The 27,580-nt window shown below is 41.7% G+C and overlaps 1 protein-coding gene across 2 annotated transcripts; it reads left to right on the top strand.

The window, feature by feature from the left end:
* The first annotated feature begins 1,835 nt into the window (after positions 1-1,835).
* Positions 1,836-22,227, top strand: xylt2 (xylosyltransferase II). Of its 2 annotated transcripts, none has more exons than XM_071204081.1 (11): positions 1,836-2,021; positions 8,195-8,732; positions 9,183-9,358; positions 13,696-13,898; positions 15,191-15,271; positions 15,591-15,807; positions 16,051-16,227; positions 17,318-17,574; positions 18,183-18,378; positions 19,023-19,356; positions 20,830-22,227. In XM_071204081.1, exons 1-11 carry the CDS (start codon positions 1,848-1,850, stop codon positions 21,147-21,149), a joined length of 2,673 nt encoding a protein of 890 aa, XP_071060182.1. In that variant the 5' UTR covers positions 1,836-1,847; the 3' UTR covers positions 21,150-22,227. The 2 variants fall into 2 exon arrangements, with proteins under 2 accessions (XP_071060182.1, XP_033945583.2); XM_034089692.2 differs by having other exon boundaries at positions 1,837-2,021; positions 20,827-22,227.
* Positions 22,228-27,580: the final 5,353 nt, after the last annotated feature.

Here is a 27,580-nt window from a genome sequence, read left to right as displayed (position 1 = left end):
TACAAAATATGCTTAAAGTATCAAAAGTAAAAGTATTAGTTATAAGTAATGGCCCTACAGAAACATGTTTATTTATACACTGGAGTATGCATTATGCATGTGTCCCTCCCAGCTGGTAAGAGTGGAGCTCAATTGAATTCATTTGTAAAAGGAAAATCCCTGTTTCAATTGTTGTAGTATGAGTGTGTCTGGCATTCAATAAAAACATTGGTCAAAAACGTAAATACATTGTATGCTAGTTATCTTTAACAATAACAACATTTTATTCATTCGTGTTGTATTATTTTATAATCTGAATCGTTAAAGTCACTATTACATCTGTCAAATCAAATCAAACCAACATTTGAATGTATTTACATAGCACTTTTCATACACAAAAATTACTCATTGTGCTTCGCAAACCAAACACATAGACAATTTAGAAAAAATAAAAACAACGGAAAAACAAGCAGCTTTGTGATGAAAAAGAACACTTAATACCAGGACTGAATAAACAGAAACAAAAATTATAATAAAAAGGAATAAGAATAAAGTGTCAGATAAATGCAATATTATTGGCTACCAAAAGTGGAGTAAAATGAAATAGCATAACATTTAAATATGTATTTAAAGTACAAGTATCAGAACATTGTACTTAAGTACAGTACTTTAGCACTGAACACATGTTTTACAGCCAGGTTACACATATTTCAAATAATGTTCATATATGCCATGCTGTTTCCTCCCTGTCTCGTCTACTCAGTGGCTTCCAGACCAGATTAACTCCCTGCATGCCAGAGCTGGAGACCCGTTACCGTGGAGATCCCATACTGAGATGATTTATAAGCAGACAAAGAGACAAAAATGTAGTATTAGTATTCATGGGGGGAACTATGGGAGACACATTTTTCAACTTAAAATGCCAGCTGACAACTTTTAAATGTTTGCTGCAATATTATAGGCCTTATAATAATAATAATAATAATAATAATAATAATAATCGTAATAATCATATTAAAACCATTTTTGTAATGTAAAGCGTTGCAGATCTACCCTAACATTTGAGGACACGACATGGGATTATTTTAATGTTCATTAGAAGGTCATGACCTTGGTTTTTAACACAATCAAATTGTAAAGCATTAATTAAGATGCTGATCATGTAAGAAGGGGGTTACTCATACATGATGAAAAAATATAGCCTTTTTAAGTAAATAATACAAGTTATGTCTGGAACAATATAGGATTTTAGCATAGATCAAGATAAAAAGAAAACCTCACAATATGTTGATGGTGGGGAATTTCCATTATCCTGATTATACTCACAAGAGTTACTTGTAAATGTTGTCAAGCTCACTGTTAGAGGTATACAAATAAACATTAACTTTTGGAATCAACTTGAAGTGTTTTTAAAATTTATTTATGGGTCTCCAAAACTATCCTGTTAAAAAAAATAACATATCAAAGTGCTATTTATTTAGTTAATTATAGTACGTTATAGTTAGTTTAGTAACTAAGTAATTAGTAATGTTATTGTTTCTAGGTAGATCTTTATATAGGAACAATAAGACAATTACGTTTTGTCTCTATTTAGCAAATCCACTGGCAAGCATAAGGTATTTTGCTCACATGACACGGTATGTATTATTATTATTATTATTATTATTATTATTATATATACATGAATATAACATTCATTTTCTTTGCAGGCGTCCCTTCATCCAAACAACAACATAGACATGATGACTTTCTAATTTCGTATAAGAAATACACAATATAAAGCCAGCTAATTACAAGTTTTATTTTGAAGTGAAATTTTGCAGCAACCTGAGGATGGCGAACGACACCGCGTGCACGCGCAGTTCAGAATGTGCCTTGCACGCGCTCCCGGTCGAACGGGAGTTGAAAAAATGGTGGCCAGCGCTCGAGTTCAGAAACTGCTCCGACGATACAAACTAGCGATAGCCGCCGCGTTAACTATCCTCCTGGTCCAGGGGCTTGTGGTATGGAGTCTGAGAAGTCTGGAAGAGGGCGAGGCAGAGGTGAGTCCCAGTCTGTCCGGGGATTTCTGACACGACACTGATATGGTTGGATTTGTAATTGTAGCCGTTAGCTCTTAGCCTAGCTTCCCTATGTGTTATGATGCAGTAACGAGTAGCATGTTCTAGCTAATTTAGCAGTTTTAGGGAACAGCGCCGCTGTTCCGGATTAACTGGTTCCGCGATCAACTGGTTTACAGCAGTCTATGGTTTACAGAGGTGGGGGGCGTGGCCTTCGACTGAAATACACATTAAGATCGCTTCTTCTGTCGTTTACATACATCTGTTGGTATACTTCAGACAGCCTCCAAGTGAAGCACACGTTGTTTACTCAGAGTTTGAAAGCAGCGTGGAGAAGTCTTCAGCTGTGAACTGTAAACTGTGATCCTCTCAGGCAAACATCCGCCCAGGTTAAACTGTGTTACGATTTCTGTGGCTATCTACCAGCGATCATGTTTAATATGAAAGACTACACACACATTTATCCCTTATAAAAACAGTATTCTGCAGCATTCATGTTTAATATGAAAGACTACACACACATGTATCCCTTATAAAAACAGTATTCTGCAGCACTCATCCAGATAAGATGTGACTGTTAACTCGTTTTGCAAAGATAGCAGCAGAAATGTCACATGTGCAGGTACTTAGACTTTAAAATGCTGATGGATCATTAATGTTGGTCTCGGCAAACAATATTAGGAATCCTCTATTCAAACATAATATTCAGTGTGCAACGACATGAAAATAACACAAAAAGTCATGCTGGACTCAAACCCGAGTCCCAACAGCAAAAACCACTCGGGCCATGCGCGTTACTGGAGCGCCACGGATCTACACAGAGTATTACACCACCACACTTTAATGTCTTGGATGAACCTTGTTAAGAAGTTCCAGAAAGATGCAACCCGACCATCATTTATAATGTGAGCGAATGTATCTACACTTATAATATACATATTATAGTAGGCATTTGGATAAAAGCGTCAGGTAAATGGAATGTCCTGTAAAGTAATTGACGTGAGTGTTTTGAACACACTAATTTATGATTCTCCATAAGGTGCCATGTTGAGTTGTGGCGCACTCATAACGCGCAGGACTTGCGTGATTTTTGCTGTTGGGACTCGGGTTTGAGTCCAGCATGAACTTTTTTGTTATTTTCATGTCGATGCACACTGAATATTATGTTTGAATAGAGGATTCCTAATATTGTTTGCCGAGACCAACATTAATGACCCATCAGCATTTTAAAGTCTACCTGCACATGCAGCAATGACATTGCTGCTGCTATCTTTGCAAAACGAGTTAACAGTCACATCTTATCTGGATGAGTGCTGCAGAATACTGTTGTTATAAGGGATAAATGTGTGTGTAGTCTTTCATATTAAACATGATCGCTGGTAGATAGCCACAGAAATCGTAACACAGTTTAACCTGGGCGGATGTTTACCTGAGATGATCACAGTTTACAGTTCACAGCTGAAGACTTCTCCACGCTGCTTTCAAACTGTGAGTAAACAACGTGTGCTTCACTTGGAGGCTGTCTGAACGTATACCAAAAGATTTATGTAAACGACAGAAGAAGCGATCGAAATGTGTATTTCAGTCGAAGGCCACGCCCCCCACCTCTGTGAACCAGTTGATCGGGGAACCAGTTAATCCGGAACACCGCTCCGAAACATTTCAGTACAACTGGACCAGCCCTGTGTATCTGTCTTTATGTATTTATGTATACATGTCTATATGTCTGTTTGTCACAGAGTACCAGACCTATACAGCACTGTTTCCCAGGTTACATGCTCATATCTAAGAAATTAACGGTATTGATAGCAGGGGTTGAAAGTAACTAAGTACATTTTATTCAAGTATTACTTAAGTACTTTATAGACATATTTGTACTTGTATGTAATGCTCCTTTATACTTCTACTACATGCAATTTATTTGGCAATTATTGTACTTTTTACTCCACTCACAGTTGCGTTGTACTTAAAAACACATGATATGCTGATATTAGTATAACGCAGTACTGTACTACTAATCTACACAGTATTTCAAGCATCTACATTTGGTCGACTCTACATGAAGAGAATACAACACTAACATCCTGCTACTTGAATGTATACAAACAGGATACAATAATTACCATAATTCGCCACACTGGTGTTTGCCACTGCATTTCATTTTGAGCCACTGTGATGATGGACAGCTTCACTAAACAGACACACCATTCATTAACATGGGAGTTTAAAGGAGGTCTATGACGTGTTGCGACCTTTTGAGAACATGTGATTCGGTTATGATTCATTGATCATAAACAGATCATCAACATGAACTGGCTTACATTCGTCATATAGCTCTCCCAAGATACTCAGCATCTGTTTTACCGTTTGTTTATTTTATATACACCAGAGGCCTTTCTAAAATGTACTAAGCTTTGAGTCATACTAGGGCTGCTCGATTATGGCAAAAATCATAATCTCCATTATTTGGGTCAATAATTGATATCAAGATTATTAAAAACGATTATCCATTTACTTTGAAAACATCAATTTATTGGAGAATTTTTTTTTGAACAGTATGTTTTTATCAGTTGATTACCCTAAACTTTAAGTATACATTAAACTGAAAAAACAATAATAATAATAAAAAAAAAAAAAGATTAATAAAAAAAGAATTCTTTTTATTTCGATTACATTGTTTTCGTAATCGTTGCAAGCCATAATTGTAATTGCGATTTAAAATGCGATTAATTGAGCAGCCCTAAGTCATACCCAGATACTAAAAGTAGGGGAATATCCTAGGGATAAAGTCTACAGTTGAGCAAAGAGTTGCCTTTACTTCTTACTGAAATCATGAAACCTGTCAACTTTGTGAAACTTATCTCTGGGTCTCCCATGCACACCTGGACTTACTACCCTGAGGCAGTACCTGTTCCCTTTCCCCCCTCCAAATGAGGTAAAATCAGTTTCTTAACAGATGTGTGACCCGTGGAGGACCTGTGCGCGTACAGGAGTAATGTTTTGAGGCACTCTGATCCCGATAGAGTCGCAGGAATGCAAGCTGAAACCTGAGTTGGAAAATGTGCCGTCTCCCTATCATGATATGAAAAGCGGCGATGTGTATAATGTTCCTCCCGACGTATATAGATTTCAGATCTGTGCCTGGAGGGAAGCAGATGTAGATGCGGTGGCTACACTGGAGGAAGAAGTTTGACCCAGAGAGGGAAAAGAGGAATCGGTAGTGACAATGATGTCGACCAATTCACTTAACTGTGAGCTAAACCCTTAACATAAAGCGTATGCTCAGTAAATGACTGATGCAACCTCGGTGAAGTAATCCATTTCCCCTTGGACGCACTTTAACGTCACATTGTGGTGGAACGGGAAGTTTGACATGTCATTCATCTTATTGGAGACCGATGTTTCTTGTGATTTAAAATCCCCCGTTTGCATTATCCGCCTCGAGGCAAGTCATCAGGTTAAAGCTTAAACACTAGCTTAAACACGCTCGAGCAGAGAGAGAGAGATATCTGTAGCTCACCTGTAAAGGTGCTGACATATGAACTTTCTAATCCTCAACACATAGTATTTGCTTTCCAACGCTTCAGGTCAAAGAAAAAACCTAATTCAAATTTCAATTTAGCTTCGTTTGAATAATTGAAAGTTGTAAATGGGTCTCATTCATTCCTAATGTGAACGCTGTGACACTGATGCTCATGCAAATGTCAGCGCATTCTGTGTTTGCAGGATCACATTTCAGGCTTGAAGAATGCATATTAATCATCATTTCAATTTTCAATTTCAATTTTCATCATTTCAAAAGACGTACAAAAACTCACCTCTTCAATCTGGCTTTTAATGTGTGATTGTTTTTGTATTATTTGACTTTAACTTTAACTATATATTCATTTGTTGTTCCTTTATTTTATTTTATTTTATTTTATTTTCTCTTCACCATATCTGTAAAGCGTCTTTGAGCACCTGTAAAAGCGCTAACAAATTAAATCTATCATTATTATCATAATTTCATCGCTCAACAGTGCATGTTCAGTCAGGGAGGCTTTCCAATGAGGGTAACATGAGCGAGACTCCGTGGAGTCCTCCATGCTCGCATCTGCTCTAATCAGCGGCTCGCTGAGCACGTGTGAACACAGCCTTCATATTTAAAGCCCTCGTACAGAAGGGGGAAAAGACTGTGAGGACAGAAGAAGATGACGACGACGAGACTGTCATCTTTGTGTCACCGTCTGCTTGGATGTGCCGTCCTGCAGAGCTGAGCCCGCGCGGCTGCTTCCAGCTTCAGCAGATGGCGGCGCTGATACGGTTTCACTCCACTTTAATTGGAAAGTAAAGAGGCGGCCTGGCTTGCCTTTGAATCAATAGTTTTTTTTTTGACATGATGGTTAATTAAAAGCTGTGAAAACGAGTGATAAGGGAAATTGAAACATTAGCCCCCGCCGCATGCAACGTCTTCTGTGCGAGAACATTTAGTGCAGCCTAAAAGTGTCTTGACAATTTAAGCTAGCATAAGGCATTGAAGATGTTTTCATTAATGGAACAGCTATGAGCCGCCATAGAAGGAAGACATCCCACCACTGCTGGAGAAGATAGTCTTCAGGACTTTGAGAACAAAAGTTTTTATCATAATTATTGGGTTTCTTTGACAGAAATCTGAATTGTCTCGTAAAGGAAACTCAAGCTCTTTTCAGGTGACGTTAAGAACATCAGATTCCTGCCGAAAGCTTACATTAACCAGGTTCCTCAAGTGCATGTAAACTCACTAAAAGAGGCACCGCAATGACTGGTATGCAACTGGGCTCCACAATGCCTCTCACTGTAATGGGTTTGAGAGTGCGCTGTGTTGGTTGGCAGCTGGTTTATTGCCACTATTTAATCTGGCTCCCTGTCCCACCACGCAGCACTGGTCCCCCTCCTGTTCTCACCGTCTACGGGCGGTCGCCATGCCAGCGGCGTGAAGCGGACTCGCCTGCGTTCCGCTATATCATCTGACGGAGGCAGAAAGCTCTCAGCCCACTCACTTTCGTTCTTCCTTTTCTCCAAGTGCTCATTTTGAAGGGCCTTTTGTGTGATCCAGTAATCTACTGTGCCAAGGCTGTGATGCTGTTTGGCTGGCAGATTTAAATCCTTTTTAAATCCTGCCTTCCATTTCTGTAGGTGTGATATGAGCTCCTCCAGTAAGACGGATTCTCTGTACTCTTGCATTCAAATTGTATGATACTCTTAGACATGGAAACGTTGGTATTTAAGAAACCAAGATGAATGATGGTGGTGCATCTGACACCGTGTCCTCCCGCCATCAACCTGCCACTAAACTGAAATGTTTATAAAAGGTACATTCTCTAGCTTTTATTTATATTGATTTATTTTATTTTATAAAACATCCTTGCTTATTTTCACTGAACCATAACTATATGACAAACGCTTTCTCGACGTAAAGTCTCTTTCGGGGATGTTACAGCCAAGAAATCCAGTTATTTGACACCTGACATGTTTGTCCTCAAAGCAGATGCATGTAAGAGGATCATGTTGTGACAGTAATGGAGTTCATTAATGACAGTTTCAGAGGAGAGTTTTGAGATCTTAAATGTCATGCACACATCATGAAGTCATCATAAAATGCTTTGCTTTATCATATTTCAAAAACAATTATAATACACTGTGTGTGTGTGTGTGTGTGTGTGTGTGTGTGTGTGTGTGTGTGTGTGTGTGTGTGTGTGTGTGTGTGTGTGTGTGTGTGTGTGTGTGTGTGTGGGTGTGTGTGTGTGTGTGTGTGTGTGTGTGTGTGTGTGTGTGTGTGTGTGTGTGTGTGTGTGTGTGTGTGTGTGTGTGTGTGGGTGTGTGTGTGGGTGTGTGTGTGTGTGTGTGTGTGTGTGTGTGTGTGTGTGTGTGTGTGTGTGTGTGTGTGTGTGTGTGTGTGTGTGTGTGTGTGTGAAAAAAAAAAAAAAAAAGGCGGAGGCTCAGCTAAAAATAACCCAGATCAGAGAAACGAAGTAAACACATCCTTCCCTCCAGGGCTGTTGTCGTGTTATTGTTTACCTTACTTCCTCCCTGGATGTGAATCGACGCTTCCTCCCAGTAGTGTTTGTCCTAGATGTTATTAAAGCAATACATCTGGATTTGAAATGCATTTTTATTTTCTTCTTCTCTCTCTTCAGAAAAATACACGGCGGTCTAAGCTGCCTGACCACAACAGCCAGGACCCCAAGAGAGACCCGGCTCTTTGGGAGAAGCAGAACTCTTTGTCGGGGCGGGACCGGGGCCGATGGAGCGGCCGGTCGGAGAGGACGGGGGGCACGGCCGCCAGCGCACTGAGGAGGGGAACCAACCGCAGAGGAGAGAAGCCCAGCGTCAGGGTGAAGGCTCATCAGAACCGGGGGGTAATGGGACCCGGGTTAGAACACGCAGTCCATGACCCGTCCAGCAGCCGTAACTTCAGCGAGACCAGAGGAGGCGCAGACGGGGTGGTGAAGGTTCCGGCCGCTGCCATGCTCGGGGAGCCGGTCAGCGTGGACGGGGCGCACCAGCCCAGCAGCGACTTTGTGCCCAAATGTCACATCACGGGCAAGGACGCGCTGTCCGCCCTGCATCGCGCCGGGTCGCAGCAGTGCCGGCAGGAGATCGCCAACATCGTGTGTCAGCATCTTGCCGGGAATCTCATGCCAGGCGCACTCCCTCAGTTCTGCCCTCAGCTCGGTAAGAACTTCTGAACAGATAACGCTTGAGGTCCAGACAGAATACTTGATACATTTTTACCCTCTGAGAGATTTACAATCAAAATACTTCTCAATAGCTAATTTTCTTGTTCACATTCTCTGAATTCTGTGGTTTGTTTTCCAAATGTTGTTGTTAGAAGCAACCAAGAAACCATAACGTGTATTTATATTCTTAATACATTAAATAGGGTATAGGGATCGCATTGAGAACAAACAATAGACACACACCTCTGGTTTGTTCATCTGTGGGAATCTTTGTTCAAGGAAAAACTATAGGATGGAAACGAGGGCAAAACAAAGCTATACTTTTCACATATTTGCTTTTATTCAACCTCGATTGAACAGTCTTTCTCAGCACCTAACGTATTATTCTTCAAAGCGCTCCACATCCCACAGTCAGTCCTTTTATGTCTCAACCCTCTTTCCACAGCTATATCTAATCAGGTGCAGTCCGTTGGCGAGCTGGACAACAGCCTGTTCAAAGTGGAGAACCCGGTCAGAGTGGCGTTCGTTCTGATGGTCCACGGCCGCGCTGTGCGGCAGCTCAAGCGCCTCATCAAAGCCATATATCACCAAGACCACTTCTACTACATCCATGTGGACAAGGTAAGCCTGTTCTAGTCTGGTTGTGGTCATTTAACATCTTGCCAAGGACAACAGTTGAAAATTAGCTTGCTGGCTAATACTGGCTCATTTACAGCAATGTGGATTAATGTGCACTGTCCTTTTTAATTAGATAAACAAACAAACAAACAAAAGGACCTCACAGTGCCACTGCATTATCTCAAATAAGCTTACTGACAAAGCATTATATGTTTTATTTTAAAACTTCAAAATAAAAATCAGTATTCAATAGTCCATATTCCCCAAACAAAAATCACCTTTTATTAGGGATGTAACGATACCAAAAACTCACGGTACAATAATATCTCGATAACAAGTCCACGGTACGGTATTTATCGCGATATTGAATAATAATAATAATAATAATTTTTTTTCAGTAAACATTTTTTTTACTTGGAAAATATTTCTTTATTACATAATAAATCTGATTTGTACAGCATTTGAGTAGGATAGCAGTATTTTAAAGTGTCAAAAACAAAGTGACAGTAACAGACTGGAACAAGAAAACCAGTGTTTTTGTACCTATAGGTAGGGATGCTCCGATCGCCAATTTCGGGGCCGATCGCCGGAATCAGTATCGGCCGATGCCGATCGCCGATCCGATCGAGTGGGCGGGGCCTAAATGGAAGATTTAAACATCACTTTAAATCTTCCATTTAAAGTGATGTTTAAACTCAGTTAATGGGACTCATTCACTGGAGCTTCCTCAAACAACAATCAACTTAATTATTACATTCAAATGATGTACATTATTCAAGTTTACATTCACTTTGGAGAATAACATGGGAGAAATGAGCGGAAGCGCTCTCTTTTCCTCTCTCCCTCTCCCCCCCCCCCCTCTCCTGACAGCCTGTCAGTATCTCATAATAATAATAATAATAATAACTGAGATTTATATAGCGCCTTTCAAGGGACCCAAGGTCGCTTTACAGGAATAGGGCAAGCACAAACAAAACAAAACAAAACAAAGGTCAGACAGACAAAACAACAGATCGATTTAAGGGCCGAAAGCCTTGATGAACAGATGGGACTTGAGGGCCCTTTTGAAGGCGTCCAGTGTGGGGATGTTGCGAATCTCCGCAGGGAGAGCGTTCCAGAGGGTGGGGGCTGCCACACTGAAGGCTCTGTCCCCGAAGGTTCTCAGTTCTCATGCAGCTCACTGATCCAGTAATGAGTGACCCGACAGTGAAGAATACATATATTTATAATGACTAGTTTAGCTTGTTCCAGAGGTAGATAAAATAGCTAAGTGTGTTAGGTCTAACTCTTGTGTGTTTCGTTCCGCTCACCGGTCCGGCGGGCGGAGCTGCAGGATTTCTGCTTCACACACGTTGCATTCCGCTATTTTACTGTCTTTGTCGGACACCTTAAAATAATGCCAGAAGCCATTTTGGCGAGCTTGTTTTGCCGCACACAGAGAAAAGTGTCATGTATTTTACGTCATGTGATCGGCTCTCGCGATCGGCATGTTTAGAGAGCACCGATCGATCGGTAGAGAGTGAGTATCGGCTGATCTCGATCGGCGACCGATCGATCGGAGCATCCCTTCCTATAGTACTACCAAACAAAGTAGGCATTTTCTTTGTGCCACTGCACCTCACAAATAAACATTTAATAATCAGACCCTGCAATAAAATAAATCAAGTTTCACTTTAGTTTTTCAAGTAACTCAACTCAAACTCACTCACTCAGCATCATCAGACAGGTTTTTAGGAATATGAGAATGTCCACATTTCCAGGTATTTATAAGCTGGGATGTTTGGGCATTTACAATATCCCCTGCACTGGAAGAAACTCTCTCGCTTGGTACTGATGTTGCTGGGACAGCAGTGGTCGCGTTAACCGAATATTTTATTTAACAATGACGGAAAAATCTGAAAGCAGTCTGTCTTTTGACAGATTAGAACAAACTCGGAACAGCGCCAACGTTTCCCCGCAGCGAGGCTCTGGTGTTATGACGTGTTATGCATGCACCTCCAAAAGGAAATGATATGGTTTCCAAACCGTACTTTACCGTACAGATCAACACATGTCTGGGAGGTTTTGCTTTACGCAGTGCGCGCTCCCGCGAGGTGCATGCACACACGGCATAACACCGCCCCCCCTCCCCCCGTTGACAGTTCACGAGCATGCTCTCTCTCTCTGTTCAGACCTGACGGGTAATAAGGGATTATGACGACATTTTACGATCCTGTCTGTCAAAATGACTATATGTCTATAGGTGTGTAAATGTAGCCCTGTAAATACGATGTTCTTTTGTGTTCTGTTGTTTTATGTTCATGTTGTAACCTACTTGCTGCCATGTTGGACAGGTCTCCCTTGAAAAAGAGATCGATGATCTCAATGGGACCTAAGCAACCTTAAATAAAGGTTTAGAAAAAAAAAAAATTTTTTTTTTTTAAATCGCAGTAGATTTTGTCAGTCTCACGACGGTATTGGGACGTTTATTTACCACGATATTCGGTATATCGTTACATCCCTATCTTTTATTGAAGTTGAGGATTTTGTTTTATAACAGGCATTCAAAGCTCCATTTTGAAAAAGAAATAGAAGCTTGAATAAAAAATGTGGAACAGACCCGCCTGAAAAAATGTTGACGAGCTGACAGTATTGTTAATTTATACTTAGACGACACATTGGAGGGTGCAATTGGGAACCGGCTTGCTTGGAGCGGACTAGACTGAGCTCTCAAAAGCTTTTACCGGCTAGGTCTTCTTGCATTATGAAGGTTAAATATATCCCATGGGTCTCACAGTGTGGTAAAGGGGATTAGCCTGGATAGAGTAAAGTGTGGTTATTCTTAGCGGAGGAAAGAGTCTGCTATCATGTGCAGCTCGAAGACTAACGGCTGAGTGGTGATTCTGAGGCTCAGACCTCAGGTGAGTTCAGCGCAGAGAAACAGAGACACCTGTCGACAGTGCACCTGTGCAGCCGGAAAGGTTGCTCCTTCCCGGGGAGTTGCTCTGTTCTGCTGCCAAGACGGAGAGAGGCTTACAGAGGCAGTGATGAATAAGCACCACAGAAACAGCCTCAGACAACCTCACCTCGTTTCTCTCGGAGGGGAAGGCCAGCAGAGAGATGAGGCTGTAAAGCAGGGCAGAGCGTACTGGAGGCAGTGCACCTCACGTGAGGGCTGTCACGCTGGTGTCTCCTTCGTTAACACACCCACAGATTATTGTGACTTTCTGGTCTAATTTAAGAGTGGCCAGAAAGTGTCACTCTTTATTCATCACGGGTCGGAGACAGTGACACATTGTTTGTGCTTCACTGAACAAAATGTTCTGACTTCATGTTGCTGAACAAAGTTTATTTTACTCTTAAATTGCTCATTTATCGCTTCGGGACTTTTTAAGTCGTACTCATTTGGAAAAGTGGCTGCTTGTTAATTACTTTGTACTTAATCAAATGTAGATCTAAAGGGACATAAAGGGTGTTTCTAATTTTTTTTTCTAATCCTCTAATCTAAACCTATGCAACCTTCAGGCAAAAACCTATTTCATTGTTGTTATTCATTATTCTAGAGCAGTGGTTCTCAACTGTGTTATGCCATTGTTTGTGTTTCACTTTGTTCTGAAGCTGAGCTTGCTGCTCCTCACAGAGAGGAGAGCAAAGAGGAGAGAGTCTGTGTGACTTACTTTAAATTGTGGGTAAGGGTAGACAGCCCCCATTGTTCTGTGACCGGTCAGTCATCAGACCGGGGGTCATATTTCATCACGTGTTCATTTTGATCTGAAGTTGCACCCATGGATGTATAAAGAATAGTTCTACTGCAAAGTTATTCTCCCAAAGTTAGTTTCTAAAAGCCCAACACAATGTTTTTAAATGTGTCGTCAATCCAAAACACTTATGTTCAGTTGTTATGACATTAATCAAAGAAAAGCACGACTCCTTATATTTTAAATGGGTAGAAACTTTCATTATTTGGAAACATTTTTACAAACACTTTTCTGATTGATGGAATATGAAAACATTTCTATTAAATTCTGTTGATAAACTTGGAACTGCATAACGCTCGACTTAACTCTTTGACCGTTCTCGTTCCTCCCCTCTTTCAGCTCAGTTCTGTCTCACTGTTGCCATTCAGAAGAGAATATGATACAAAGCTAAACTAACCATCACAATGTTCTCTATCCATCGTCATGGTGTCCCACAAGCACCACTGTTCTTCTGCATAGATCAAAGTCTCTTTCAACTCGAGCCAGAATTGTGTGGGGGTCTTGGCACAGCTGAATACCTGCGGGAACAGCATTACACTTGTGCTGCAGAGACACAGTGTTCCCTCGTTTGAACTGCTCAACCTTTTGCTTTGAATTCTCCAGCGCTCGGGCTACCTGCATCGGGAGGTGCTGCAGATCGCCCAGCAGTACCCCAACATCCGCACCACGCCCTGGAGGATGGTCACCATCTGGGGAGGGGCCAGCCTCCTGAAGGCCTACCTGCGCAGCATGCAGGACCTGCTCAACATGCTGGACTGGAAGTGGGACTTCTTCATCAATCTGAGCGCCACTGACTTCCCCACCAGGTCAGCAGAGTAACAGCGCCGTGTTAGTGTGGAGCAATGGAGTCACGGAGTGTTGAGAGTAGAGTCTCCCAACGGCACATAAGAGGATTGATAGTGTTTAACCACGGGTGAATTATGTCCTTAGAGTCCACAACTTAGTTATGTGACTTCCTTAGTTCTCACGTACCCTGCATAGCGTTATGCTTTTGGAGTTGAACCTCAATGTGGTTAAAGATTGGCCGCAACTCCACACAAATATCTCCAGTGCAAATACTTGTTTTCTGCATTCCGTCTTGACAATATTTCCAGTTTGTGTTCAGTGAATATCAGAGTTGCCTTTTTCATGGTGGCTTAAATCTTTCAATGCTGCATGGACATTTGATTCCTTCGCAGACTGACTGTAACATGAGCAGCTGCCATGGCATATGCTTGATAAAAGGAATGGTCTGGTAGCAGCATTAAATGGATTGTTTTATTCGCTGAGTCACAGAGCTGGCAGTAAATATTCTTCTTTGTTGCTGTTCAGCTTTTGCTGGATTTCTGGGGCTGCCATGATTGGTTGGATGCACCCAGACAATGCTCTGTCAACCACATCCTGTGCACAGTGGCTCATTTCCTTTTCCATCAACACAATGTTACAGTGTTTGTTCAAAACGATTCTGTTGCAATAGCTGCTATTTATAAAATGTTAGTTTATATAGAGTATATACGGCAATAAAGCTATGTTAATTCTCACGTCTTGTCACGTGACTTGAATTTTGAATTGAGCCGCCCCTTACAGATACGATCTCTTTACGTATTAGTGATGGAAATTCCAGCTCTTTTTAGTGAGCCGGATCATTTGGCTCGGCTCACTAAGAAAAACCGGCTCCTTAACGGCTCTTCATTTGACCAGTTCACCACGGAGCCTCAGTTTTGCCGCTGCGAGGCTCCGGCGCTCGCAGGTCACACGAGCGCTCCACTAGCACCCCCCGTCAAGGCTCGCCGGCAGTACGCTTTCCGTCACAGGAACACGCGGCGAAAAGAATCCCACCAGGCTCCTTTGCCCCTCCAACAGAGTGGTGTCCTTGTCCTTTTTCCTTTTCCTCATTTCAAGCTATAAAACTCGATCTTCTCTCGAATTATTACTATTGCAAGTCAAAAGACGGCAATCCGCCCCCCTGGTGGAAACGCTGCCCTCTATGTATTATCAGACCACGTTTTCCAAAGAACCATCTCTAAATCTGTCTTCTCTTTTGACCTCTCCTCTCCTCTCCTCTCCTCTCCTCTCCTCTCCTCTCCTCTCCTCTTCTCACCTGCTCGCCCTCCTGCAGGACAAATGATGAGCTGGTGTCGTTCCTCTCACAGCAAAGAGACAAGAACTTCCTCAAGTCCCACGGGAGAGAAAACGCCCGGTGAGTTTGCCAGATGTTAAGACACAGACCAGGTTGACGATTTGTATCTTCATTTAATAAGCTGCAATAAAGGGAAAGGGATAGCTTGGATTTAATGTCAGAAATGTGCAGTAACTCTGAGGTAAATGACGCTTGGGGGGTGGGGGAGCAATTAAAGTAATGCTGCTCGAACAAGAGGCAAAAAGCAGCATGGCGAAGTGATTCTTCAGCCGTTATTTATCACACCGTGGACAGAAACGGTTATTTTAATCGAGTACTTTGATGAATGCTGCAAAGAGCTCTCAAACGCATCAATTCAAGCTGTGCTTCTGTCTTTAAGGTTCATTAAGAAGCAGGGCCTGAACCGCCTCTTCCACGAGTGTGACAACCACATGTGGCGTCTGGGCGAGCGCAGCATCCCAGAAGGCCTGGAGGTCTCCGGCGGATCTGATTGGTTCGCGCTCACCCGCCGCTTCGTGGAGTACGTCATCAACTCCCAGGATGTCTTGGTGTCAGGGCTGAAGCAGTTCTATACCTACGCTCTGCTTCCCGCTGAGGTAAGTCGGCCTCAGGTGGGGTGTTTATCTCCGGAGACGAGACAGTCTGATACACAAGTCTCTCTCACTCCCCCGTCAATCCCGCCGCGGAGATAATGTAATACTTTAAGCTCTCAGAGAAGGGTTCACTTGAGTTCATCTGATGTCTCAGAGGACGAGCAGCGGTGTGTTGTTTGGGGTTAGAGAGGCGTGATGGTTTTCACTTTAGACTCAGTGGATATAAACGGTTTGCTCTCTCCCCAGTCCTTCTTCCACACGGTGCTGGGGAACAGCCACATGTGCGACACCCTGGTGGACAACAACCTGCGCGTCACCAACTGGAACCGCAAGCTGGGCTGCAAATGTCAGTACAAACACATCGTGGACTGGTGCGGCTGCTCGCCCAACGACTTCAAGCCTCAAGACCTCATCAGGATCCAGGTGAGAGGGACGGCTGCGGAACAACAGCTTACGTAGCTTGTCGTTTCCCAGTGTCATGTATTTATCAGCCCCACTTTGATGTTCACCATTGGCCTGTACTAAATAATAATATTGGTTATATTTTGGACGTTTGAATTCCTAATCTGAATGCAGCATCTTTTTTTATCTTTTTAAACCCGATAACATTTGGATATACTAATATAATTACTGTTATACTATTTGTAGAATTAATTTTCCAGTGGTTGCTCCCTATTAATGGGCACAGGCAGGCATGTGACCAAGCAGCTACCCATTAAGTTATTAATAACTAATAGAAACTGTAATGTTGTTGATAATCTTCCACCATTGCTTTCCCTCAATCAAACACACCCACATAGCTAACGCCATGCTGGTAGTCCTTTATTATAATAATAATAATAATAATAATAATAATAATAATAATAATAATAATACGTTTATTTAGTATAGCCCCTTTCACAGAAATACAATTCACAAAGTGCTTCGCAAGAAAGAACAAAAGTTAAAATTAAGACCACAGAAACATGAATACAATAACAACATGTGTGTATTTATGTTGACGAAATTGAAGAGTAATATCGTTAAATAACGTTAATCTAGTTTGAACTCTTGAGGTTTTAAAGGTGGATTTTTCGAAGCTCCATTCAAACACCTGAATAGAAGCTTTGAATGTAAACATTGACTGTAGTTCCAGTAATCCAAAATTCGATTCACAGGTAGCAAATGAGCATGACTCGGACAAGATACGTCTCAGGATAGTTTGTTTGACTCTTTACTTTGACAAAAGGTATCAAATACAAACACATATTTTCTCAGGTCAAAAACGATGTTGCTCTGTGCTTCTTTCTCCTTCTCTCACACACACGACAATCACTAGTAGCTGCCGTCGGCTATAACGTCTCCTAATCACAAACAGCTGCGGTCGTCTATGCCGTCAATTTCACACGGCTTGTTCAAATAAATGATCTAATAGCACTAACAACAAACTATACATTTTAACATATGGCTCCTACATTGACATTTGCCACAGCCTCAAAGACTTCTTTCTGTTATTCTTTGCTTTCGTCCACAGCAACTGACCCGTCCGACGTTCTTCGCCCGCAAGTTTGAGTCCTCTGTGAACCAGGAGGCCATCGACATCCTGGACACGCACCTGTACGGCCAGTACGCCCCGGGCACCACGGCGCTGAAGGCGTACTGGGAGAGTCTGTTTGAGACGGAGGACGGCCTGGCCGCGCTCAGCGACGCAGCGCTCACCGCGCACACGGCTTTCTTTCGTCTCGGCCTGAGGAACCTGCTGACCCCTCAGAGCACCGTGGACGCCTGCAGGTCCGTCTCTGCTCCATCTTGGAGGATCCATAAACATATAACAGTTTTATGTCTTGACTTCAAAGTCCCCTATTGTACTGTTTTTCATCAATATATTATAGGCCTCAGATATATACCAAACATGTCTCTGAAGCTCCAAACACCAAACAGATCATTGCAGCATTACCCATAATCCCCTCTGTTTCAGCCCTGTTTCAAAAGTGCTGATTCTCTGTCTGTTACTTTAGATGAAAATAAGGAGCCCCTCCCCACGCCCCTCTGAGAGATATTTGGTTAGAAAAAACACAAATGTGCTGTAGGAGGAGATTCAGGTGATAAGGTGGGGGGGGTTACCTTGGTTGGTGATTGGCTAATGGTTGCACAAGCCAAAAAAATCGTTATGACATCATAAAGTGGCCAAAATCTGATAAGCTCATTTTCAGACAGGTTTTTATATAAATGGATCAGGACAAAAAGTGAGGGGTCTTTTTTCCTGAGACTTTCAGAGTCTCTTTCCACAGAGGGGACACATGTTGATGTAGAAACGACATGAAAAAGTTTATTTTGCATAATAGGTCCCCTTTAATCAATAATCTCTTATGTGTGATTTCTCTTTCCTCTCTCTGCAGGTTTGAACCAGTCGGCTACCCTCTGTCAGTACACGTGTACTTCTATGACGACCGTTTCCAAGGATACCTGATTCGTCAGGAGGTCCAGGCCGCGGGGTCAAAGGTCAGAGAGACGCTGGAGATGTGGGCGGTGCCTCAAGCAACGCTCGTCCTGCAGTCAAACCTGAAGGAGTTTGAAAGGCTCAAGAATCTGGAGGTCAGTGGTATTCTTGTCTGAAAAAAAGATCTTCATTATCAGTAAAGGTTATGTCTTTTAATATCAAGGGAGAAGAAGAAAGAAAAAGAAAACTGCTTTGCAGGAAGATTCTCTTTCCGATATGAACCAATTAGGGTGCTTTATCAGGGCTTGATGTGACCAAAACTGGACTTTGAAGCTTAATTAAAATATGTTCATTTTCGGGAGACGAGTTTAGAACATATCCTCTCTCCTTGTCTTCCGATCAAATATGAAAGTCAAAGACGTAGGAGACATTGTTTTGCTGTATTTCATAGGGCTGCTCAATTAATTGTATTTTAATCGCAATCACGATTTTGGCTTGCAACGATTATCAAAACGACATCGAAATAAAATTATTATCTATTTTTTGGGTTTTTCAGTTTAATTATTCTTAAAGTTCAGGGTAATCATCTGTTAAAAACATACTGTTCAAATCCATGTTTTCAATAAATGGATGTTTTCAAAGTAAATGGATAATCGTTTTTAATAATCGTGATATCAATTATTGACCCAAATAATCGAGATTATGATTTTTGCCATACTCGAGCAGCCCTAGTATGTCACATGACCTGTTTTCATTTGAGGGCTTATTCACAGATAGGTTCCGTCTTCCCTCCCTGCAGATCGGCACAGAGTGGGATCTTAAAGAGAGAATCTTCCGTAACTTTGGCGGCCTCATCGGGCCTCTGAGCGAGCCGCTGGCGGTGCAGAAGTGGGCGCGGGGTCCCAACCTCACGGCCACCATCGTGTGGATCGACCCGGCTCAGGTGGTGGCAGCGTCCTATGACATCACGGTGGATGTGGATGCAGAATACACGCAGTACAAGCCCCCGCTGCAGCGCCCCCTGCGGCCCGGTACATGGTCTGTGCGCATGTTGAAGCAGTGGGAGCTCGTGGCCGAGGTCAGCTTCCTCGTCATGCCGCTGACCTTCAAAGACAAGGAGCCGCTGCGCAAAGGTGAGGCGATGATTCCACATTATGTCAGTTTAAAGGATTAAAGCTGCTGTCGCTGTTTTAGATGTTTCTTTATATTAGACAATTCCTATAAAAGACCATAACAAACAATGCATTAGCCCCTAAAAACATGCAGACATCGTGACTCTACTGCTGGGGTGTCAAACTCAAATACACAGTGGGCCAAAATAAGAAAAATGGGTACTAGTCGGGGGCCGGACTGGTTCAATGTTTATTTCAAAACGTATTGAAATGAACTTATTGCACAGATTAAACCTGGAACTAACAAAGCTTAAATTATTGCCAATAAAAACAACATTAAACATTAAATAATCAGTTGCATTCATTTCTTATGGCTCTATCTGCAGCTTTTCCACAGGCCAACAACAGCTTCAAAAAAACAATTCCCTCAAAGAAACGGAAACCCTCAGGATTGAGGGAAGGTGTGCGTCCAGATCGAATAGTAATTTAAAATGATCCTGCGGGCCGAAATTAAATCCACCAAGGGCCTGATTTGGCCCCCGGGCCTTGAGTTTGACACTCAGCCCCAAGCCCATTTTTTTTAAATGTTAACAAAATGGGTCACAGATACATAATTTTAGATTTAAAAATCAGCAGCACACAGCAGTTTAGGATTTTCAGAAAATATGTTGGTATTTCCCTGTTTATATAAAACAAACCTTGTTGGAGTTATTAAGTCTACTACAAGAGAACTACGTTTGATTAACTCTTTATCAGGGTCTTAAAAAGTATTAAAAGTTGATAAATGTAGCGAAAATGAAGGCTATTAAAAAGTATTAAACGGCATTTTCCAAGGTATTACATTTTGTAGCTTGTATATAAAGTATATAAATGGTCCAAAGAGGTTGTATTCTACAGTCTGCCTGAATGTAGTCATGGCGTAGGTGTGTAGTGTGATTCTGTGTAGTTTATTGATGGCATCCCGTTGGATGTGACGTCATCTGAACAGGACATCGCACGCTCACTGCTTGATAGCGCAAAGGTCCGTTTACGCCGGTTGTTAAACAACATCGTTATGGGGAAATGCAAGTTTGCGTCCAAATGGTTGGAAGATAAGGAGGAAGGATAATCCATACTGTATATAGTCAATGTGAGGTAAAGTGTGTAAATGTAACCGGCTAGAACTCCAAGTGTCTTAAAATGTATGGAAAGGGTCTTAAAAAAGGTCTTAATAGTTATTACATTTGACTTCAGGATTCCTGCATATACCCTGCTGAACATAAAGTAACCAAATAACTAATATGATAAGGACCAGTGGACCCATGACTTTGTCAAGTTAACCTACAAAACCACCTGCAAAGCTAGACCGTGAGACATTACGTCACAGTTTCTGTTTAGGCGTTAGACCCCCAAATGTAAGTTTAAAATCTAAACTTATTTTGAAAGTTCCATTGAATCTATTAAATGTATGTGCCCATTTTTAATTTCTCTTTGTCTCCGAATCCTCTCCAGAAGAGGACAGCTGGCTCCACGCAGGCCCCCCAGGCGACCTGTACCTGGACCAGAGCTTCCAGCAGCTGAGCTCCATGCTGAAGCTGCCCCCCCGAGAGGCGGCGGCCCAGGAGGCGCAGCGCAGAGCCCAGCTGGTGGGGCGGCCCCTCCAAGCCTGGGTGGACAGCAGCATCAAAAACTTCTGGGTCACGGGCGGTCTCTGCGCCCCACAGACTTCCTCCTGCCCCGCGGTGGGACTCTGCTCCAAAACCTCCTGGAGCTCCATGTCTCCGGACCCCAAGTCTGAACTGTGCCCGGTGAAAAGTGACGGGAGGATCAGGTAGCGCCCGCAGAGGAGAGACTGTGGACTGAAACTCAAACACAGGCACATACACAGACGACTCCCTGCACTGAGGACCCTCTCAGTGGCGGGCTGATAGGAAAGTGACTGTGGGAAATTTGCACATTTCACAGGACTCGTGTGGTTGTTTGTTGAATAGTTATGTTTTAATGGCACACAGTTTGTCAGCCGGGGTCGGAAAGAAATCCTCTGCGCATGTTTGATAGGGAACTCAACAACCTCTTCGTGTCAAAGGGGAATGAAACCTTTTATGCTTATTTATTTTAAAGCATTCATGTGTGAGGCGGATGAAGTGCACTTTACTGTAAGACTGTAATGTTACACAGAGGTCGCTTGGTTACAGCACGAGGAGTCCGATAAGATCCGATCACTTTTATTTAACAGGAGACCCCTGTAGATACCGAGACCCCCCCCCCCCCCACCTGCACAGACACATCACTAAATGACCTGAATAAGGAAGCGATAAGGAAAGAGCTAGTAGTGGGATTTTATTAATGTGACATATCATTTTTTAACATGTTATTTTTTGTATGTATGTGAGTTTATTTCAACTGGCAGTAAAGTGTTGAGTTGTCTTTGATGCCAGTTGTTGCCAGAAAAAGCCACTCTATTTTTTTTACATCTGCATCATCAAGGCCGCAGAGAGCCAGGTACAGAACATGAGCTACAGATCTACGAGAAACTCCAGCTATTGGGTCTTAAGATGTTGTGTTAAATGTGGTATTTTAAGTTTATTATTGTGTCATTTTTGGCTCCAGATTTCTTTTAAACTGAATCCAATTTAGCAAGGGGACGAACAATGTATTCAAGTTATAATTAATAGTGTTGTTGCCCAGAGTTTTATGAGGAGATTAGTATTGGTATTGGTATATGAGTTTTCAAGTGACCTTGTGTACCTTGCACAGTACCGTTGCTTCAGTGAAGCCTCAGATGTATGGACATAAAGAGAGCACATGTTATTTTTCTATACCGTTTTGAGTGTGTGTTGTCCGTTCATCTCCAGTGCTCTGTTAAACTATTAAAAACTGCTGTCTAATAATGTTGTACTGACAGTCCCAGATCCTCAGTGTCGTTGGAGCAGACTTTGTGTTATTTAGGAGGATAATACGCCGTTCGCCTCGAGACTCAATCAAAACATCTACGCTTTTTCTTGATTTATCGTTTTTAATCTCTCCTTTTAGTCAAGTTTCATTGGGATGGTAATTCTTGATGTTTTTTTAATTCCAGATGGACTACATTAACCCTAAGATGCTGGAGTGACTGGACCCTACACTCTTCCATAAGTGGGTCAAAAAGGACCCGTATTAGAAGAATGTGTTTTATGCCATTTTGTCATTTTGGTTAAGAAAAATCACTTGTATTATATTTTGGTTCACACTAGAAATATTTTATATTTACTTTTTCACTATTTATCATTTTAGATATTTTCTTTACATTTTGAAGGAAAAAAAAGTCAGAAAATGCATGCTGGTCATTTTTGACCCACTTATGGAAGCTTGGGGTAGTAATACAAAAACTACAATTTCTTAAAATTTTAATTTAAAATTTTAATGGCATGATATCCAAAACATGTTTTTTGAGGAATAGCTGGAATATGAAATGATACAATGTTTTAATTACAAAGATACTTCAAGAAAACCACCTCACCGGGTCAAAAAAGACCCACCATTTATTTTTCTTAACTGTCATCACTTGGGTTTATGATTGTTTCTCCCGGAGACATTAAAGCATAACATTTTTTTTTTTTAATGCACTCCTCAATTTTAAGGCATTTGGTTTTCATCGTCCAGGTTTGTTTTCAGATTACTTGAAAGAAAACATCCTTAATTCACATTCAGGGATTTATTTTGCTACACTTTGGTTAAGATTTCCCGTCCACACTGTCTACTACAGGCATCGGAAAATGCTTTCAACGCTTCGCCCATTCATTTGAATGGGGTGACGTGACGTAGAAGATTTTGAATCTTCGCCGAACTGCATTGTGGGGAGCATGGTATGGCTTTGCAAGCATCGTGAGCATCAAAAGTTGAGCAATGTTCAACTTTTGATGCTCCCGATGCTTTCCAAACTGGCATCAGCCAATCAAATCTCGTGTATACAAATCCCGCCAGTACAAGCGCTAGCCAATCAAACCGCGTGCAAGCTGGGAGAGCCAGACCGCAGTTCATTTCCTCATATTCCAAACGAGAAATTACGGTAGCAAATCACCCGGTTCTTTACGACCAGAACTATTTACCGGGATACAAACCGGAGGAACCAGGCATGGAGGGAGGTGGCAGAGACAGTGGGTGAAACTGGTAGGTTTTCGCCTGTTTGGGGATTTTATATCCAGTTTACTTCATTTTAACATTGCTATTGCTTTGTATGCCGGGGGCGGGCGGGAGATTCCTGATTGGTTGTTGGTCGCCTTAGGCGCGAGAAATCGCCAAGCCTCAGACACGCCCAGCTTCAAGATTTTTTGATGCCTGTAGTGTAGACGGGCCAGGTTATCAATAGATTTTGCCTTATTTGCTAATTAATTATAACATTAAGAACACTTTTAAACCACAAAAATGTTGTCCTAATAGTGTAACTAATCAATGGGGGACATTTGGTATATATTTGTTACTTTTTTCACTTTAATCACTTAACAATTATCTGGAATTTAAAAAATCCAACATGTATGGTATTTTTTATTCAAATTGAGTCATTAGCCAAATCTCACATTTTGAACCCGTCTTTATTTAATGTTCAGTTTTCTGTTCCGAAACATATTCACATATTTGATAATGTCTTATTTCCTGGTGGTATTTATTCATGACATGTTTTGCTACTCACCTGGAGTGCTTCCATTAAAGCAGGTGGAGGTGATGTCAGGAAAAGAAGAGCTCTCCAGGGTGCTGAACACTTCCTTGTTTTCCACTTCATAAATACTGTAAACTACCTCTGATGTTTCTGATCACATCAATATTTAGTCCCGTTTGTGTCTTTGTTCAGGATGCACATGCAGAGAAGGAGGGGCGGAGGACACGTAGCAAAGGAAGTTTGAATGTTTAGTTTATTTGCAGAAGCTCATCTGTTTTGACCAGTTTAAACCACAGAACAAACAAGATGGATGACGGCTGTGAAACTCAGCGGCAGGAGGAGAGGACGCTGGTGTCTTCGGACAGCGCTTACGGGTCGTCTGCAGTGGACACGGACACAGAGGACGGACAGACCTCCACATCCAACCCCTTCCCCTATAATGAAGACCTGACACACAAGGTAATCAATCATTGCTTCGAGTAATCATGAGGAGAATGTGTCAAATCTGAAATTGAAACGGGGATTAAATTAACAAAAAAGGTAGAAAACTGAGTGGAAATTATTATCTAGCAATTTAACAATATTTTTAAAGTGTGCTCCCTCTGCACATAAATAAAAAAAACACTGCCAGCTTGTCAAAAAAAACGTCTTCAGGATAACTGGATACTTACTGTAGCTGTGTTAATATACTCCAGCAGAATCAACATGTTTTAATATGTAGTGCTCCATATCATGCCGGCTCCAATGAGTGCCATATATCATATAATAAGTGTTCATAATTAAATAATAAATAATATAATAATAAAAAATGATGAATCAATAATTGTCTATTACCGACAATTTGGTAAAAAAATAATTTGACGGCATCTGTTTTGACTATATGACTTATTTGTACGCTTCAAGACCCTCAATAACTCAGCCGTTCAATATTTGCCAAGTAGGCAGAGCATTGTCTGTGAGGCCAGAACAAACTCCTTCTTGCTCAGCAAACACGTTTCTGATTATATTTGTTGTTTTGCCGAGTCACCGCCTGCCAGAAACTACAGAGCATACAGATGGCTGCACTCTTTGCCAATTGGATCTCCAGAAAACTTTAAAGTACTTTTAGAAACTGTGTAACAAAAAGCTGTTTTAGTGAGATATTTCTTTACTCTTTGGTTAACATTAATATACTGTATAATCCAAAATCTTGTCAGACCGGCTCGTGTTCAGACGTAGACAAAGAGGAAAACACTTTGCAAACATGGGAGGATTTGGTTTGATTGAGTTTCTTTTGAGTGTAATAATAGTTCTTGATGTGAAGGCTGAGTTCAGCATTTAAAGAAAAAACTGCTGAATGGTTTAGGAAGCATGAAAAAAAACGTTTCCTGTACTCTCTTACTGTTTCTCTCCGAATACACGCTTATTCAAATAATAAGTTGTTGGAGATAAATGCATATATTTGAAAGGAAAGGTCACAGATTAAGAGCTGTCGGCCGTATATGTCTGCCTTCTCTCAAATGTAATCAAACCAGACGGCTCCCGTGTTGTGGTTCTTAAAAAAGCATATTTTTTTATTGAAATTCCAACAGCATTGCCTTGTTCCAAAATGCCGCTTACTCAAGATAATTCCAAAGCTTGTTGTGAGCGGCTTCTTGGAGGAACAACTCCCTTCAGTCGGTGGATCATGGAGTAAACGGGTCATGAGTTCTGGAAAGAGACATCCTGTGTAGGGTTAGAACCATTCATCTGAGAGAAGGTAGCCATCTCTAAAGCCAATACCTCCAACACTCAAGCAAACACATTAAAGGGGCCCTATAATGCTTGTTTGGGGTTTCCCTTTCCTGTAGTGCCTTGTATGTTTTAGTGCAGGGGCAGCCAACACGGTGCCCGCGGGCACTTAGTCGCCCGCAGGGGCAACGTGAGTCGCCCGCGGGGCATGTTCTAAAAATAGCTCGCCAAGCAAATCCAAAATGTATAAAATACACAAAACAAAAAAGGAAATGTAATTAAAAGAATCTACCCTATGCATAAAGGAAACCTAAATCATAGCGAACTCTATCTACATACTACAACTCTATATCTATCTAACACCCCTCCTCCCCCCACCCAATGAATATCGACCAATCACGTTCTTGCTTGATTTGCGGGACCAGCGTTGCAGTCGAGAAGAAAAGCAATGTGGCCTCTCCGCTGATTTTCCTTCTGGCAGAATCTACACAACCAGTGGCGTTTCTATATGTACAAAAGTGGTGGGGCACAAAAAACTCAGATGTCTAAATATAAGCTTCTGCAGAGAGGTTCATGGCTGGTGAGGCACAGGCACTGACTCTTCAGGTTTACAAATATATTAAATCAAAATATAATATTATTTTCAAAAGCTTTTTTTGTCTGATGCTTCAATTAATTTTAAACAGACAGTTCAACAGAAGGATACCCAAAAAAATGTAATTTTATCATTTAAATATTGAATTGTTCTCTCTTAGTAAGATCCCATTTTCAATAAAATTGCAGTCTTACCTTGACTTGAAGATTAAGTCCATTTGCCTATGCTTCTGGACAAAAATCTCTATTACTTTTTTGTAAAAGTCCTCCTTATCTTCTTGTAGTTTCAAAAGTCTATCATAAATCTAATCTAATCAATAGATTTTTGATTTGAAAGTGATAAAAGTAGGGTAGACGTGTGGATATTATCCGGCTGAACAAAACGTACATTTATCTAACAGGTACGTTTCCCACAGATCTTATTTTGAGCTATTTTCTCAAATCCTATGGAGAAATCTCGTTGCTTTTTTGTCGAGGGAAGCCATGCGCGGCTTACTTCCTGGTTTTAGGACGCCTCACTGCAGCTCTCTCTCCTCCTCTTCACACACCACACTTTTCGCGGCACACGTACTTACAGGCAGCCAATCAGCTCTGAATTATGTGAGATGACGTATGGTGGGGATGGCAGCACTTTATTTTTTGCCACACACATTAAATAGGAAAATACTCTGAGCATGCGCAGTGTAGTTTTTGCAGTCACCGTTCACTTAGACCAGGGGTGGGGAACCTTTTTCCTCTCAAGGGCCATTTCAATTTTTACAATATCCTCAGAGGGCCATACAAGTTATTGACCTCTGCTTAAAAAAACTAAAATCACAGCCCATTCATTTCATTCTGTGCAAAGAAAAAGCAACCTCTTAATCCAGATATCTCACCATGACTCGCGTATGCATGCACGTGCAGGTAGGGTGACCAGATGTCCCGCTTTGCGCGGGACTGCACAGCATTTTCACGACTTTTGGTGCGTCCCGCAAATTGAGACGATGTCCCGCATATTTCATTTTGATTGGCTAAAACGCTTTTCTTTAAAATCAGATTCATCCAATGGCTGTTGAGAAAGCAGGGAAGGCTCTCATCAGGGGGCTGTGTTTGCTGTCAATCAAACTGTAACACACGGCGGGTGCTGGTCAAGTGTTAACCAATAGTCGCGTTCACACTGCGGTACTTTTCCCACAAAGGTTCATGCGAACTTAGTTCATGATCGCGTTCACACCAAAAAGAGCCGGTACTAAAAGAAGTTCATGCGAACCTTTTTACCCCCTCGAAAGTCCCTGCTAGAGAGCAGGGACTTTCGAGCGGCTCTTTTTTGAGAAAAGAGCTATATTT

Source organism: Pseudochaenichthys georgianus, chromosome 8 (assembly GCF_902827115.2).
Source record: "Pseudochaenichthys georgianus chromosome 8, fPseGeo1.2, whole genome shotgun sequence".
Taxonomy (NCBI): Eukaryota; Metazoa; Chordata; class Actinopteri; order Perciformes; family Channichthyidae; genus Pseudochaenichthys; species Pseudochaenichthys georgianus.
This window is presented reverse-complemented; position numbering and strand designations above follow the sequence as displayed.